Below are 18,294 nucleotides of genomic sequence, written 5' to 3' on the forward strand. Positions count from 1 at the left end.
ACTTGATGTAAATAGCTGTATTACTTCAGGGAGATTAGCGGTGCTTCTAAGAGACCAATTTATTCGTTCGTCATTAAAACTAGCAGTGATTTTATTTGAAATTACTTAAGGCAGAAATTGGTAATGCTTGATCTACCGAAAAATGTGCTGATGTGATAATATATGACAATTTCAAATTACTTTTAGCAAAACTGTTAGAAAACATCTGGAATATAAAGAATATCTTTGTCAAAAGAAATTCATCTTACTGTTAGAAACGTTAATTATTTTATTTCTAAACTGCTTAAATGGATAACTATTTATGAGTAGTTGATTCAACAATAAAACTAACTTAATAAAGTTATTTATTACCCAAAGACATTTATGAGTAGTTGATTCAACGATAAAACGAACTTAATAAGGTTATATATTACCCAAAGGCACTCCAATGAAATATTTATAGAAATTGGAGTTTTTCTCATTCTTTCAGTTGTTTTTGAAATAAACACAAAGCTACACAATGGGCTATTTGTGCTCTGCCCACCTCGGGCATCAAAACTAGATGTTTAAAAATGTAATTCTCTGACATATCGCTGTGCCACTGAAGGATCACATCAAACGTTATATTAGTACAGATAAGTTCACGTTCTAACGTTTCACGTAAATCAAATCGATTATCTTCAGCTTCACGTGATCTACTTCTCAGCGTGCTTGGATGTTCATCCACAAGTTAATGGTTCGCAACCCTTTACCACAAAACTGCATTCCACACATTGGAGCCGTATAATCGATCAGGCAAGGATAACTCGAGGATTGGTAGTGGGTGTTTTTAACTATCTGATACACTGTATCTTATCAGCTCAAAATTGACGACGGCTTTGATAGGCACTTATATCTCTTTGCATATCTTTATCAGAAAATTCTGAAAGAAACAGAGAAATGGCCATTAGCTGAACAAAATTTTACTTCTAATGTAACATTAAAACGTTGTAACATACACAAATGTAGACAATATCTAAATAACAAAATTACGAATTAGGAATGGAGAAATTAAAGCACCAAAAAGTAAGTAAGCATGGTAGCAGTGGGCGAGATAACATTACAACACTTGATGGTTTTGTCACGGTATGACATCAATGTGAGTGTGGCCATTTTTCCAGCCATTCTTATTTTGTGTAATTTTTGTTATATTAGTAATTGTTCAAACTAAATGAAATGTGTGTATAGCTAAGTTGTTCTGTTTTAAACTTTGTCTCAACAACCAAGCAGAAATACGTGTAAGAAATAAAATTACGTTATCCTAGTATCATAACGGGGTGTTTGACGTCAGAAAAGAAAACTCCAATAATCACACTTTTCACACTGAAGACATCATATCTGTCTCATAGTAATTAATGGGCTAAAACAATAGTATCAAAACAAATAATTTTTTTTTAATTTTTTGAAATTTTTTGAGTATTTATAAAGGATTAATTATTGGTAAAACACAATTCAAGTCTATAATTATAGATAATTATAATTGATTAAAAGTTCAAAGTTCGTCCTCTCGTCTCAGGCATCGCCTGCAATGATAAAAGTGTTGTTGTTTTTAACACAGAACCCTCGATTCAGATGCATAGAATTAAAACCTTCGCTTTCGAAGGTTAATTCATACTTAAAAGATAGATGTAGTCTACATTTCCAGTGGTATAATGGCTCATAGAACAGCTATAAGTTGTGTGTTTTATAAACTTCATCTCATAGCCCCCTTCATCTCTTGATCGATTTGAAATATAATTAAAGTAGTTGTCCTTCTGAGTCCAAAACTCAGCCTACCCCCAAAATGAAATTCTTTTAGGCAAGATTAATTTACACAAAGCTACACAATCGGCTATCTATGTTGCGCTCACCACGGATATCGAAACCCAATTTCTAGCATTGTAAGTCTGCACACATACTGCTTTGTTACTGGGAGGGAGAACAAAACAGTTATTCTTATTACTTATTTTTACCAAGGTTGTACGTAAAACTAAGATAAACGCTTTTAGCCCATGTAGCGTAATTCATTCATGTACATTTAGATTTGTATAAGATGAAGGCAAGAGTAGGCTAAATATTTCCACAATTTTCAACAACGTTAATCAGTCAGATTGTAAAATTTGTGTTTTTCTGAATGTTTTGTTTTTATTCTAGTGAATTTCTCAAGTGTTTTGATACCTTGTTGCTGTGTGGTCGTTTTGGTTGCTACTCAGCAGTATAGGTAAAGTAATTATAAAATGTTGTTTACATGTTGTTAGTAGTGAGTTTGAGATTTTAATTTGTGTGTATGTGTTTTATAGCAAATCATTTCAGGCTATCTGCTGAGTCCACCCAAGGAAATCGAAACTCTGATTTCAGCGTTTTAAATCCAAAGACTTACTACTGTCCCACCAGGGGACGAGTTAAATTTATATTACACGTATTACATATCTGGCCTGTTCCTACTATAAATACAACTGTACTTATTATATCAATTTTCATTAGACAAAAAAACTAGTCGCTGTGCGCTGATATTACAACGTCTGTTCCACCTGTGAACTGTTATAGGAATTTGTAAAAAAAACATTCTTAATTATTGTTAAAAAAAATGTTGTGACGAAAATGTATACAATGGAGAACAACTCAACCACACATATATTTTGTATCCATTAAACATCACTTGATAGTTACTATAATTATCATAATTCCAAATGAAGTGAAATATATTAAACGTGTAGTTGTAATTACGTTTCTTTGTCAATGCGTATAAAAGTATATAATAGTATGTGTATGCTTTGTCTACTGTGAGTATAGAAATTCAATACCAATCGTGACAAGCCCTCAAACGTACTGCTGAACACTCGCACATTACTGATATATTCTCGTATTCTGCTTTCCTCTCTTACGTTCATCAACTATATTTAGGTTTACTTATTTCTCTCATATTGCTGTTTATTATTGGAAATATATTTATAAATATGTTTTGTTTCTTACTGGTAACATATTACGATTTTTTTTCCCCTATGTTGGGATATTCAATCTTCGTCTTTCGATATTCCTGTCTTGTTTTTATTTATCGTAGAACTCCTGTTTTTATATTTCTCTCTTAACACACGCCAGACCGGTTCTTTTTTGGTCTTTCACTTACTTCTCGTATATTGTATTATAATCACAGGGAGTCTAATTGTTTCCATACCAGCAGAAGTCGGACAGGCGGTTACTACACCCAATGTAACGACTTATGGTACTGCAGTATTCTAATTCCTAAAAAAAGTGACAAAATGATCTGCCGGTTTCTCACACTGTCTGTGCGTTTTCTTATAGCAAAGCCACATGGGGCTATCTACTGAATCCACCGAGTGGGATCGAACCCCTGATTTTAGCGTTGTAAATCTGTGGACTTACTGCTGTACCAGCGTGAAACCTCACAGTCTCTCAACTTAACTAATGCTATTTTACACCTCATTTCATGACAATAATTGTACCAAAAATTAATTGATTTAAATCTTACGTCTTAAAACCTGTAAGATAATAACTATTTGTTGTAACATTTATTACGTATTAGAAATATTTTATTAAACTAGTTGTAGCTTAGGATACCTTTATGAATAACACTATGTAACAAAATTTTTACTTTTTATTGTTTTTAAGCAGAAAGTGTTATTTCCCAATTGCTTATGCCTAAAGTAAATGGAAAACACCTATTTCTTCTCTTCAAACATTGCTTTTGTGACCAGGGTAATGAAATTTTCAAATTTATCCATTTTCTAGATAGATTCAGTGCTGAGTAGCTGATAGAGAATTTTCTCGAACTTACAAGAATTTTTAGGAACTTTCTAGAATGTTGTAGAACTTATGAGAAATTTCAAAAAACCATTTAGAATTTTCTAGAACTTTCCATACTAATATATATATAGGGGCCTACCACTCACGACTTCAGTTTAGTTCTAGCTGCCGAAGTGAACACATAGACCAATCTGATTGGATCACAAATGGCATCAAGAAGCTGCAAGCATTCTGCTATGTATGTGGCCAATTTATGAAGAAAAGAGAAAAAACTACTCTGTGATAGTATCTGCTAAAATGTGTGAAGCCTACAAGGTATATTTCGGCATGTCTGTCGGAGATCAAGACAAACCTTGGGTACCTCATTTTACCTGCAAGCACTGCAAAAAACTCTAGAAAGTAAGACGGACAATTTTACTTGCTCCAGTAGTGAGATTTTATATTATACAAATTTTACACCTTTTAAAATTTAAATATCTTTTTTTTTAATTTCCAATAGAATAAAAAACATCACACATAAAATATTTTGCATGAATCTCCTACACATTAGTTGTGATTGAAATAAATTTATTCTTCATAATAACAATTTTATTTTGCTCTATAGCAGGATGGTTCATATGGGAAGAGAGACCCATGAAGTTTGCTCTTTCAAGAATTTGGTGTGAACCCATTGATCACTCAAGCAATTGTTACTTCTGCATTGTGGACCCTTCCAAACGTCAGGCTGGCAAGAATGCATCTGCTACCATGTATCCGGACCTTCCATCATCCATCGCTCCCGTGCCACACTGTCCTGAGCTCCCTGTACCCACTTTGCCAAAGAGAAAGCATCCATCCTCAGAAGAGAGCAGCAAATCATAAGATGAAGTAGAAATTGAAGATCCAGATTACAGTTTCAGAGGTTCAGCTGGTGATAGAAACCCATATTACCTCAACCAAAGAGACATTAATGACTTATTCGGCGATCTTTGTTTAACAAAGTCCAATGTCTAGACTATATTTAGGGACTGATACGTGAAAGTGATTTACACTACAGTCGCAAATCTCAAAAAACTACTTACTCACTTTTAAACATTTTTGTTCATTTTTGTGTAACTTTAGTATAAATACACGTAAATCTTGATTCATATGTTGTTTCGTTCAGACCTCATGGAAATGAAAATGTGCAAATTTGCCAATTTTTTACATAGGACGTAGGTTAATTTCATTACCCAGGCCACAAAAACAAAGTTTGAAGGGAATAATGGCCATTTTATGTACTTTTACAACATAAGTAATTAAGAAATAACACATACTATCCAGGAACATAATTTGTGTTACATAGTGTAATTTCCATAACTATATTAATAATTTTTATTTTTTTTCAATAACCTGAATTATTCTCTCAACCTGTTCAGTTGTTGTTGTTGTGAATTGAGCACAAAGCTACACAATGGGCTCTCTATCCTCTGCACACCATGAGTATTGTAAGTCTGCAGACAAACTGTTGTGCCACTAAAGGGCAACCATATTCACATAACAAAATGATTTTGATTGATATTGAAATATTTTCTTTCAATAGATTTACAGGTTGAAGTTGTTTTCAACAAACTGAACATTTTTCTTTGATTAAGTAAGTTATGCACGGCATGGCCAGGTGACTACGAATCTTGACTCGTAATCTAAAGGTCACACCAAAAGTGCTTGCCGTTTCAGCTACGGGAGCGATATACTGTAACTGTCAACCTCACTATTCGTTGGTAAAAGAGTACTCCAAGAGTTGGTGGTGGGTGGTGATGACTAGCTGCTTTCCCTCTAGTCTTACACTGCTAAATTATGGACGGCTAGTACAGAGAGCCCTCGTGTAGCTTTGCGCGAAATTCATTAAAAGAGGCAAACGAGTTATTTTGTTCAAGGAACTAAGACTTGGCAATTACACTACATAGAAGTGGAGTAATAAGAAAATACAAAGTTAATAATAACAAAATGGAAATATTTATCTATAAAGTGTAGAAAGTAGTTTACAAAGGAAGGGACAATAATAATAATATTTAAGACTTTAGCTACAGAAACATAAGAAACCAATGGGAGTAAAACATTCGATAAAAATCATGTACACTTTAGATTTTTTTCTTTACACACTCAACTTACTTTGTATATTTTGTATTTAAAGTTAAGAGTGTATTCGAATTGCATTTAGATTTTTTTTTTTACAGGTTATTGTTTATTGTTGTTTTGAATTATGCAGAAAGCAACACAATGGGCTATCTGTGATGTGCCAACCAAGGGTATTGAAACACAGTTTTTAGCGTTTTAAGTTCGCAGACATACCGCTGTGCCAATGGTTGATAGTATCCTACAAAACAGTTTAGCTGGAAGTGATAAGAGACAAAACTTTTTTTTGTTTTTTTCTGTTATTTCATTCCAGTCCAAGCAATGAAGATGACTGACCATCAGAGGGTTGTACCATCTCTTTGGCCAAGAGAATTACCCAAATTGAAAGTTTTTTTTTGCAGTATTAATGATCAGACATTAAAATAACAATTTGAAATTACAGTATGATAAACAAGAATAGAAGGATAAATAGATGAAGATGAAGTGGAAAGGAAACTTTATTCGAGCTCGGCATGGCAAAGCGTAATAAGGCGTGCGACTCGTAATCTGAGGGTCAAAGGTTCGAATCCCCGTCGCGCTAAACATGCTCCCCCTTTCAGCCGTGGGGGGCATTATAATGTGACGGTCAATCCCACTATTCTTTGGTAAAAGAGTAGCCCAAGAGCTGGCGGTGGGTGGTGATGACTAGCTGCCTTCCCTCTAGTCTTACATTGCTAAATTAGAGACAGCTAGCATAGGTAGCCCTCAAGTGTGCGAAATTTAAAAACAAACAAACTTTAATTACTTAAGACTGGAGGAAATGAGATTTCGTCTGGCAGAATTATCATTCGGATCGTCTACTGGAAAAGACATCTAACTGATGTTAAAGAGATGTCCAGCAGATGGAATGAATTCTGAAATGGAAAATCACCAAATCTGCTATTACAACTTTGTGGTTAACAAAGCTCTGACATATATATCTGTGATGAATGTTATTGAGATAAGAAATAACGGAAAGAAATATAATACATTAATATAGGTCTTCGATAAAACTGGGAAGACAAATTCGGAAAAATAACCTGAGAGAATGACATTTTGGAGCCATAATACAAATGTAATATGTAGAGGAAGCTGACACATGTGGATCATAGTTAATACAGTAGTGAACAAAGAATTTAGAAGTATAGAATAAGAAGAGAAAATTTCGAACCCTAGAAGGTTGCAATCAGACGTCGCATGATAAGGTTCCCTAAACAACGTTGGAGCTGGTTTTTGTAAGGTTAGACTTTCAGGTGAGATACTTATCTAAGGTAACCTCCAGAGATTTGACAGATTCCGTAAGCTGAATGAAAAAGTAGTAATTTCGGAAAGCTGAAAAGTAAATTATTAGGACGGCGTTTAAATTTTCTACGACTTGGACCAGACGATATATTTTTCATTTTAGTTCTCTTTAATGTAATACGCCAGTTTTTACACAAGTTGAAACAAACAAACATAAAACACTATATATGCAGAATAATATTTCCAAAGCTTGGCTCAAACCCCGAATCTTAATAACTTGCTTAAATGTTTGATGAAAATTACTGATGTTGCATTTTTTCCCATAATTCAATTTGCCCAATTCCAATTCGACTTCAGAAGGCCCAGTACGGCCAGGTGGTTAGGGCCATCGGCTCGTAATCCAAGATTCGCGGGTTCGTGTAGCTTTGCGCGAAATTACAAAAAAGACACAACAAAACAACAATCAACTTCAGAAAACGTGAACAATATTTCAAATCCATCTTTTGTCTCTCACAAGTTACTGCCTAAAAAGATTTTTCATTCAAGCATTTTGGGCTTATTAGTTAACAATAGTATTAGTTTATATTCTACAAATAACTGAACGTGGAAGAATTAAACAGATGTTCTGTCTTATTACATCTTCTTTAACCAATACTAATTACTTTATCTTTGTAAGCATTATTGAAGAGAGAATGTCTGGTGGATAATAACGCTAAAAATCGGTTCTTGTTACTCGTGGGTCACCCAGCCAACCTTAAAGAATTAAATTATGTTTCAAATGTAATTATATATGTTTAGTAAAAAATTAAATATTATTTAAGAGAACATAGTTGACGTAGTTTAAAATTAAATTTGATATTCTACCATTATACAGCATTCGAATCAAATCGTTAAAGATAACTTAGAAGTGAGAAGTTTGAAACTAAAGTGTTTAGGACTGAGAATGGCCCAGTTTTTAGTTATATGTGATATATGTTCTTAATGCTGAATTAACACACTAAAAAAAGTAATTGGTCAACAGTATGTAGTACCAGTTATAATTGCCTTTTCTCCGGTCTGTCAGTTAGAAACAGAGAGCACATACAAATCTTGTGCAGCTTTTGGCGAATACTTGAAAACAAAGAAACTAACCGTAACTTGCTTTTCTGGTAAAGTAATTTTTTACAGTTGTTACTGGTAAGTTACGATTAACCATTATACAATACCACTTGTTAAAAAAATATCTGGCAGAATAATAACAATTTATACTGTTTGTTTGTTTTGGAATTTCGCACAAAACTACTCGAGGGCTATCTGTGCTAGCCGTCCCTAATTTAGCAGTGTAAGACTAGAGGGAAGGCAGCTAATCATCACCACCCACCGCCAACTCTTGGGCTACTCTTTTACCAACGGATAGTGGGATTGACCGTCACATTATAACGCCCCCACGGCTGAAAGGGCGAGCATGTTTGGCGCGACCGGGATGCGAACCCGCGACCCTCAGATTACGAGTCGCACGCCTCAACACGCTTGGCCATGCCGGGCCCAATTTATACTGATAAGTAGTAATAATAATTTATGTTTTGTAAAAGTATGAAAGGTGGTTTTGAATTTCTCGCAAAGCCACACGAGGGCTATTTGCGCTAGCCGTCTCTAATTTAGTAGTGTAAGACAAGTGAGAAGGCAGCTAGTCATCACCAACCACCGCCAGCTTCTGGGATACTCTTTTACCAATGAAGAGAGGGATTGACGGTCACATTTTAACGCACCCCGGCTGAAAGGGCAAGCATGTTTGGTGCGACGGGGATTCGAACCCGCGATCCTCAGATTACGACTCGAACGCCTTAACCCACCTGGCCATGCTGGGCCTCTTTAAAAAATTACCATCATGTGAGAAACCAAGGCTAATAAAAAACCTTCATGTGTTTCAAACGGTATTGGTGTTGATGTGTGTGTGTGTGTGTGCACTTAATGTTTAGTGAATTTACTCTGGATTAGAAAATAAACTATCGAAATAATCTGAAATTCGACGATATGTCAACTTTTATTGAACTGCTTTCAAACAGGAAAAAACTGTTTTCTTGTTTATGTTGTTGTTCCTTTCGTCTTTAATCCACGAAAAAATTCTATTCGGATGGGGAATTTAAGAACACTGACCAGTAGATGATGTTCAATATTAGAAACACCAATGGAAAAGCTATACGGCAGACTTTATCTATCATCAAAGCTTGTTCTCTTCTACGTTGAACAACAGGGAAACTCGCTTTCCTTTTGGTTTCATTGGCTTCATCTTCCTAGAGCATGAAAGTTAAAACACCCTCATAAATCATAAAATATAAATTGACGTTAATTTATAATCTTCTATTAATGTTAAACATAAAATTCAACATCAATATGCTTGATAATTTTTATTAACTGTAAGTATAAGACCATTGCACTAATATAATTTAATGATGAAATTTACCATAGCAAAACTACACCACTGTAAAACGCTAATGACACTATTTTGTAACCTTAGAAGACGTTCTACTCGCTAAATGGACAGATACTTCTGGAGATAAGAGGTGCTATTAAAAGAGGATTTTGTGTCATTATAACCAAATTAATATATCTTGTATAAATGTTTGTGGGCAATAAATAATATTCTACGACTATATTAAAGTTCTTCGCCTGTTCTATACCAACTTGCACTAGATTTGGTATATGTGCTTCAAAAGGTGACAAAGATTCTGATTTTCTTTGCGTATATCTCCATGGTATAATGTTGATAAATTAATAAGGATCCTAAATTATTTTCTGATACAAGCAAGGAGAAAAAATGAAGCTTACATTGTGCACTTCTTACAATAACGTTGGAAGCGTCGGAAGTTAATATCTTAATTACTGGTCCTGTTTTGTTTTCTTTTAGCTTCGTCGAATTCTCTTGTACGATATATGTAATTTCATAAAAGACATCTGTGGCTGTTGCTTGAATAGTTCTAGGTTATTTTCTGTTTTTCATATTTTTATAGGGGGCCAGATGCTTTATAATAGGTGTCTGTGACTTAAATTTGAGCAATAAATGAACGGTACACAATCCTCTTGTTTTAAGTTAATGTAATCGAAATAAGACAAACGTACGTGCATCATTTAGATACATTATTGGTTATCACACTTTTATCTAAAACACCAAATAATTATATTTTCTTATTAAATCCACATAGACTGGTTTAATTACTTTAGAACCTAACTGAGAAGACGAATTATTTTTTCTCTCTCTCTGTTGTTGCAATACCACTGTGAAACTCACTTTAGATATTGTCCCGTGACGACTAGGTTAACAATCACATTAACTTCACTTTCACTAACTTACTTTAACTTCTTGCACTCTATATATGCATCTGTTTATAACACGCGACAAAAATATCTAGAAATGTCTGGTATTTTAGTGGCAACAATGACGAAGAAATTTGCAATCTTCCAGTAAAATGACGTCAATAGTATTACAAACACCTAGTACAACAATCAAACTACATACACAACGAACGGCTCGTACAGAGTTACATAACGATACTTGTCATAACTATCGCTTTTAACACTTGATTTTGGGGAAAATAAATATTCGTTGAATATTAAATCGGCCCGGCATGGTCAAGCGTGTTAAGTCGTGCGACTCGTAATCTGAGGGTCGCGGGTTCGCATCCCCGTCGCGCCAAACATGCTCGCCCTTTCAGCCATGGGGGAGTTATAATGTGACAGTCAATCCCACTATTCTTTGGTAAAAGAGTAGCCCAAGAGTTGGCGGTGGGTGGTGGTGACTGGCTGCCTTCCTCTAGTCTTACACTACTAAATTAGGGACGGCTAGCACAGATAGCCCTCGAGTAGCTTTGTGCGAAATTCAAAAACCAAACAAACAAACAAATATTAAATCATTAAATCAACTAAACAGTCTTCTGTATCCAATACTATTGTTGTGTTATTGATAAAACCGTACTTGGCTTGTATTATCTTTCATAACAAGTTCGATCTTATTACTGAAAAACAATTACTTTACTTTTTTTACATATTTTTATAGTTTACATATAAAACGTAAACTCTGAAATAAAAAGACAGATTGTAGGTGGAGATAGTCATTGAAAACTGAAAGACATTTTTCTTCTGCTCTATTTTAAGGGATTTATGGTCAGCGTTTAGGTGTTTCTTAATGTCATGTTCTATAGTAATTAGTTTCAACTGTTTCTTCAACGCTTTCACTTACCGAAACTTTGCCTATTACAACGACGTTAGACAATTTTATTTTTCTTGTAGAATCTTCCAGTTCTCCTATTAGAATGTTAACCACAGCATATTCCATTAGAGAACCAAATACGAACACGGTGCAAGATATCATAAAAATGTCAATGGCCTTAATATATGACACAGGCGGAAGTGACTTCTGTGATTGTGCATGCTGGGTAGACAACGTCAAAAGGCTTGTGACACCAAGAGTAACACGTGCAGCAACAGCTTCCGGTCTAATCCAAAATGAGATCCATGACATGATGACGATTAAACATGTTGGGATATACATGTGAAACATGTAGTAGCCCACTTGACGTTTCAGTGTGAAGGTTACTTTAATACACGTAAAGTTTCCTACAAAGTAATAAAATATACTAATGAAATGATCCGCTTAACAAACATATCAAAACTACTACACATGAATATATGAATGAAAAGTGTTAAATAAAATTTATTTTTATTTCTAAAACAAAATAGGACTTAGGCATTGTTCAGGCATACAATTATTAAATGTTAAATGTTTTCTAGTACTCTGAAACTAAGTTCTTTAAACGGATAACGAAATATTTTCAAATACCCTAAAACTAGGGTTAATTCTTTAAACGAATAACGAAGCGTTTTCAAGTACCTTAAAACTAAGGTTATTTTTTTAAATAGATAACTCTAGATTAAAAAAAATTATTTCATTTTGCTTTCTTGTTTTGTTTTAATGAAAATGTTATCTACATAAACAAACATAAGAGGAGGCCGTAAATTCTAAGTAATAACTCTAACTATTATGTCAATATTTCAACCTTTCATGTGAGACATTTTAACATAAGGTGCAATATTACTTAAGGTATGTAAATTTACGAGATTCTTCAATGAAATTTTACATAAATTATTTCAAAATATCAAATAATTTTTAAATTGCTTTTCTATTGTAAATGTTTCATCAAATAATTCTCACATTTCTAGAGCCTAAAATTTAGTGACTAATATGTAAGAGTGTCGTAACAGTGATACTGATTCTCTTTATTCCGTTAAGACAGACTTTCCCTGTAGACGGCGGGTGTTGCTGAAAACGTTTTCCCTCCAGATGGCATTTTTACGTCAGACAAAACTATGCCTGAGTTCTGGGGCATTTTTCCTTTCAGGCTGCAAAATATGAATCGATATACACAGTTTAGGGGGTTTAAGAAATTAATGTAAATTTTTATAATGTTTTATATTAATTTGTTCTAAACTAGTACGCTTATATGTAAAAGATTAGCGTTACTTTGTTTTCACTTGTAATTTTCACAATTAATTCGTTAATGGATTTCGCCTTGAATTCCATGATGCACATCTGCATATGGATGGACCCAGAATATCACAGGCAAAGGAGCTCACGGTTTACACAAAGGAATGATTAATATATACAGTTTTTTAAGTATAAACATCCATGACATTTCTCTAAACTAAGCTTATTGTAATCCCACCTAAGGATACAGATCAGGATAGCAACGTACACGTTTTTATTCAACTTATATCTTCTGGTAACTGGGCATGCCAAGGTCTTTCTCGTGGCCAAAATGGCAAATGATAACTTCTTCAGCTCTTTCGTTTTCGAAAGACATTATAACCAGTAGCACATAATAATGGAATTATAGATTCAGTGGGGTTTCACTAGATACTGTTGTAGTGATCAGCTATAATTATGTCTTTCAGTGGAAATGCTGGACCAAGTTCACAAAGCACAATTTGTCCCATAATAACATCGTATTTTACTACAATTTCTAAGGGGCTCTCCTCACATATGAACGTTTGTTATGTATAAAGAAAAGGTCACTGCACGCTCAAGCATGCTTTTCTTATTATAATTATATATATATATATATATCTTCTTTACCATGGTCCATATGATTAAGCTTAAGACGTACATTTTTCTTTGACACTAGCAAGTTGCCATCAAAACTTGAGTCCTGATGTTTTAGTGATGCAGTCTTCCTGTTTTGTTCCATGACGTCGTCTCTAATGACACTGATGTCGATCAAACATGATTATTTATTTCTCGAACAACTGTCTGTTGTGGAGACACAAGTATAGAGGTCGACGTTTTCCGCCTTTCATCTTCAAGTCAGTGTGTGTGTAGGTGTTATCGGTCATTTATAGTGTCCTGGTGGATTGCAAAGAGCGTGTTATGATTGATTGGATTGTCACTGTTTCTGATTGGAGGATAGATTTTCTGTATATTCAACCAATGGCAGCCACATGTTACTAGCCTCTAATCCGGAATCTTAGTGAAGATTTAATAGTGTTAATATAAAATGATTATTTGATTTTTCTTCTCTTCCAGAATTTGTCAGTGTCGATGATTCCAGTTTTCTCCCAGTTTATTCTGTGTCCAGTTGACGTGGTGTGCTCTGCAATGGCTGAATTTTGTGTTTTCGTGAGTCTTGAATACACTGTCTAAAGAATCTATCAAAGAATATTTATCTGTCGTTACTGCTTTTTCCACATAAGGTTGTACTTTATGGAACCCATTTTGACATTTTCTTGGAGAGAGAAAGAAATGCTAATTCAAGACCAGACACTACTCTTATTCCTCTTCAGGATCTGTAAATCCTTCTTGCTACTAAATACACAGATATCTAACTGTCATAAAAACCTAAATACAAAGTTTCATGTGACTAGTTTTACAAGTGGTATAAAGTACGTGTAGTAAATAAGTAGGTGTTTCTCAGGAGAGCGAGTAGTAATTGGTCTATATGACTGATATTGTTCTAGAAATAAAACATCTCTATTGCAAACTATATTGGCAACAAAAAGTAGTTTTTTTTCGTTTTGTAGTCACTTGTATTTAACTTTTTCAGATTGGAAGGTTTTATTGCTTGTTATAAAATCACATAGGATGATAGTAGACGCTTTCATTCTATTATTGTAATACTTATATTCTACTTTAGGCGATATTTTGGTATATCACCTAACCTAGCTCGGCATGATTATATGGTTAAGGCACTCTTCTTGTAATCTGAGGGTCGCAGGTTCGAATCCCCATCACACCAAACATGCTCGTCCTTTATGTTTATAATGTTACGCTCAATCCCACTATTCATTCGCAAAAGAGTAGCCAAAAAATTGGCAATTAGTAGTGATGACTAGCCGCCTTCCTTCTCGTCTCACACTGCTAAATTTGGGTCGGCTAGCGCAGATAGCCCTCGTGTAGCTTTGCGTGAAATTCAAAACAAACCAATTATCTAACGTAAGCCGTAAAGATAGACACGGTTTAACATTCACACAATTAAACTCATTATCTGAAGTCAGAAAGTCACCTAACAACCCCAACTGATATAAAGTCGTTGTGCAGTGGAACCTGTCACAACTACATGTTATTTGGCTTTACGTAAGTTGTTTGGGGAAGCGTAAGTAACAGTTTTTCTGGCGTATTCATAAACTCAGATCATAAATATCGGGTATTTATATTTTCTAAGACGTATCTATCGCTTAATGTTTAACGACATTAGCAAACAAAAGTATGTGAATCAGATTGGGTCCCCGGACCATCAAGAAAGAGACCTGCAGCGAGTCGTATCCCAACATTAGTAAGCAAAATTTGAGTTGTGTTGTTACAAAAGAGAATCCACAAGCACGGAGGTCAATGGTTAAAGCCGTTCATGTGACTCAGACAGCATTAATAATAAAAAGATCCCTCTGTATGTGAAAATGACACAAGTTGCGTGCGCACTCCTTGTTTCCATGTAAGATATCAGCTCAACAAGCACAGTACAAACCACTGTAGAATAAATTGGATATCCATGCTATTCCATACAAAGACATGCCGATTTTTTTATGGTGGAACTGTTTAAATTAGCTCTGTGAAATCATCGTTTTCGTACATTAAATGGATTGTGAAAAGCTATAATAAAACTGCTAATAAATGGATCTCTGATAGATATATATATATGTGTGTTCTTGATGATGGTGAACCATAAAAATCATAAGACAAACTAAGTTACTCGGCTTTTACCCGAGTAAGCCTGATGTTTATTTTCAAATGGTATTTTTTCGTTCGATTTATACTTTTTTTTAATAATAAAAAGGAGTCTTTATTTGGTTTGTGTTACATTAGAAAGGAACGTAATTATTCCTAGCATCCTATACATCATGGCTAAACCAATTTATGATCAGTGAACAAGAAGCAGGTTAAACAATTTTCGCCTACTTCGAACAAGCCTCTAAACAAGTAGAAAGTGTATCATTATAACACGAAGACAGGTGTTATGTGTCACTTCAGAAAAGTAAATTAGAAAAGAAGTTTATAACTTTGTACCAATTCTTGTCCTCAAAAAACTTCGTTTAAGCATGTTTCATTAGTTGTATTTTTGAGCGAAATCACCGTACGCTTTGACATTCAGTCTTAATAATATTTGTTCCTTCTATTCTGATGTCTTTATCGCATGCTTGAAGCGAAATCATATTTAGACCATTTATGTTAATATAGCCCCAAGCAGCTTAATTGTTCTCTTTCCTGCTTGTGTCTTAATCCTTTATCAAATATTAATATAGGCTGCTGGATCGAATTGAACACCACCAGAATTATATAATTAGCAAAGCAGTTGAACTTAAGGGTCAATATAAATACTTACAATGGATTTTTTTTTTTGAATTTTCGCGCAAAGCTACACGAGGGCTGTCTGCGCTAGCCGTCCATAATTTAGTAGTGTAAAACTAGAGGGAAGGCAGCTAGTCATCACCACCCATCGCAAACTCTTGGGGTATTATTTTACCAACGAATAATGGGATTGACCGTTACATTATAACGCCCCCACGGCTGAAAGGGCAAGCATGTTTGGTGCTATCGGGATTCGAACCCACGACCCTCAGATTACGAGTCAAATGCCTTAACCAACCTGGCCATGCCGGGCCACTTACAATAGAATAAACGAAACATCTAACAAAATTTATACTTACTTCAGAAAAAAAAAAACTTACTTGTGAATGTTTGATTACCTGGAAAATCTAGTAGCAAGTTGAAGGTTACTGTGATATTAGATTCGTTTTTTTACGTGAATTTGGAATATGGTTTAAACTTAATTAGGAAATTGATACTCTTAAACGTTTAGGTTATGGAAAAGGGTTATAAAAGAAAATATCGATAAACTCATATAGGTATACTTTACCTGTTGAATAAATTTGAGTACAGTCTCCTAGTTTGGTGTCTACTAAATTATGCTGGGGTAACTCAATCGAATCATATACTACTAAAGGAATATAGTTCTCCCAGTCGAACACCAGGTGGTGCGTTGTGTACGAGACTGAATAAAATATAAAATACCAAAAACTTTTGAAAAATTGTCTTTAACAGGTTTCAATCAAACTAGGTATAAATAGTATAATTTGTGAAGCTCTTTATTTAAACAAATTTCTCAAAATATGTACTGTTAGATATTTTGTTATGTTTTCGTTGCACTTTGAATATCCCAAAAATATTTTTGGATATCCTTAACTGACACAATTCATTTGAAATGGGTTTAAATTGGTAAGCACAGCAATGTAATTTGTTGAGTTGTTGTTTTTTTTAATATGCGTGAGGAAACAGTAATAGTATTTGATTGATTCATCAACTGAGCACTAAAATCGATAAAGTTTGTTTGTTCATCAGCTTACCGCTAACCCCTGGAAGACAAACACATTCAAAAACAACTGTTAACAATATAAAGCCAGTCCTACAACTTTATAGTTTTTTTCAATCGTTATCTTGCAATATAATATTTTTAAAGAACAAAAACAAAAATGGTAGACTTTAGAGAAAAACTTACGACTTTCGATTTCGAATGAGCACACTTGTGTGTCGTGTGGATAAGTTTCAAATTTCATAGCACAGGACAGCAACAAGGTCAACCTGATACAAAAGCAAGAAATATAAGTGAAAGACCACGTCCATAACACTGACGAAACGGCTTCTTCTAACCAATTTATACATTCTACGTTGGCATTAATTTTGCACTAATTTAACAGGTATGGAATAGAAAATTATTCTGATTACTAAATCATAGATTGTATGGAAAGAAATCTGAAGCATTATTATAAGACACTAAAAGTTTTTTTCTTTTTCGTTTGAAGTTAAGCACAAAGTTACACAAAGAACTATCAGTGCTCTGCCCATCACGAGTATTGAAAACTGGTTGGTAGCTATGGGATTCTGCCACCGAACGACTGGAAGGCATTTATAAGAATAACGTGTAGCCACTACTAGACTGTTTGTTTGTTTGTTTGTTTAAGAAAAAACTACACTGGGCTATCTGCGATGTCCACCGCGAGGAATCGAACCCTATATTTTAATGTTGTAAGTCGATAACTTATCCTAATATATATATATATACACACATTCAAAATAAAAGGTTAAATTTATTCTCCTTTGTCCAGTATTTATGAACAGAATGCTTAGTAACTGTTTTAATTGAAAAAAAAAATTGTAACCGCAGCAAAACGGCTCTGAGTTGTTTGCTGTTGTTTGGCTAATTCAATACATAATTGCAGTTCTAGACTCAAGAGCTGAAACATTTCGATTGATATGTTTGATCTCACCCAAGGTATCAGAAGTTAACTTAATCCTGCCCAAAGGAATTTAAATTAGGAGTGTAGGCTGACAGAGATCCTGATGAGCAATGGGACTGGATCATGTATACGCGCGTTCCACGTTTGCTATTTCTGGCGCACAAAAATATAACTAAAAAAGAAAAAAAAACAAAAATATCTGAGATTAATTTACTTTAATCCAGTCTGAAAGAATTTCAAATGCTGGGGCTACTGAGAATTCCCTCTTATTTTAATTTTGGTTTCATAAGGTGTTTCCAAACATCTTGGATTTCATTCTCTTGTTCATCTGACATGTTTTTATTTTTAGCAGGCTGGTTTATCTTATTATATTTTCTCTTTTATTAAGATCAAGTGAATGACAATATTAAATATTGGACT

The 18,294-nt window shown here is 34.3% G+C and overlaps 1 protein-coding gene across 3 annotated transcripts in view; it reads right to left on the minus strand.

The window, feature by feature from the left end:
- Positions 1–432: 432 nt before the first annotated feature.
- LOC143240894 (glycine receptor subunit alpha-2-like) overlaps positions 433–18,294 on the minus strand; it is a 44,483-nt gene continuing 26,621 nt past the window's right edge. For 2 of the 3 annotated variants that reach the window (XM_076484161.1, XM_076484314.1), the window contains 4 exons: positions 17,136–17,218; positions 16,497–16,631; positions 11,333–11,709; positions 9,117–9,389 (listed from right to left, as the gene is read on the minus strand). In XM_076484161.1, coding sequence (XP_076340276.1) covers positions 9,222–9,389; positions 11,333–11,709; positions 16,497–16,631; positions 17,136–17,218 — 763 coding nt within the window. In that variant the 3' untranslated portion in view covers positions 9,117–9,221. Of the gene's footprint in view, positions 902–9,116; positions 9,390–11,332; positions 11,710–16,496; positions 16,632–17,135; positions 17,219–18,294 lie in introns of those variants that run through there. The other variant, XM_076484238.1, reaches the window with a different exon arrangement.

This window comes from Tachypleus tridentatus, chromosome 1, assembly GCF_004210375.1.
Source record: "Tachypleus tridentatus isolate NWPU-2018 chromosome 1, ASM421037v1, whole genome shotgun sequence".
Classification (NCBI taxonomy): Eukaryota; Metazoa; Arthropoda; class Merostomata; order Xiphosura; family Limulidae; genus Tachypleus; species Tachypleus tridentatus.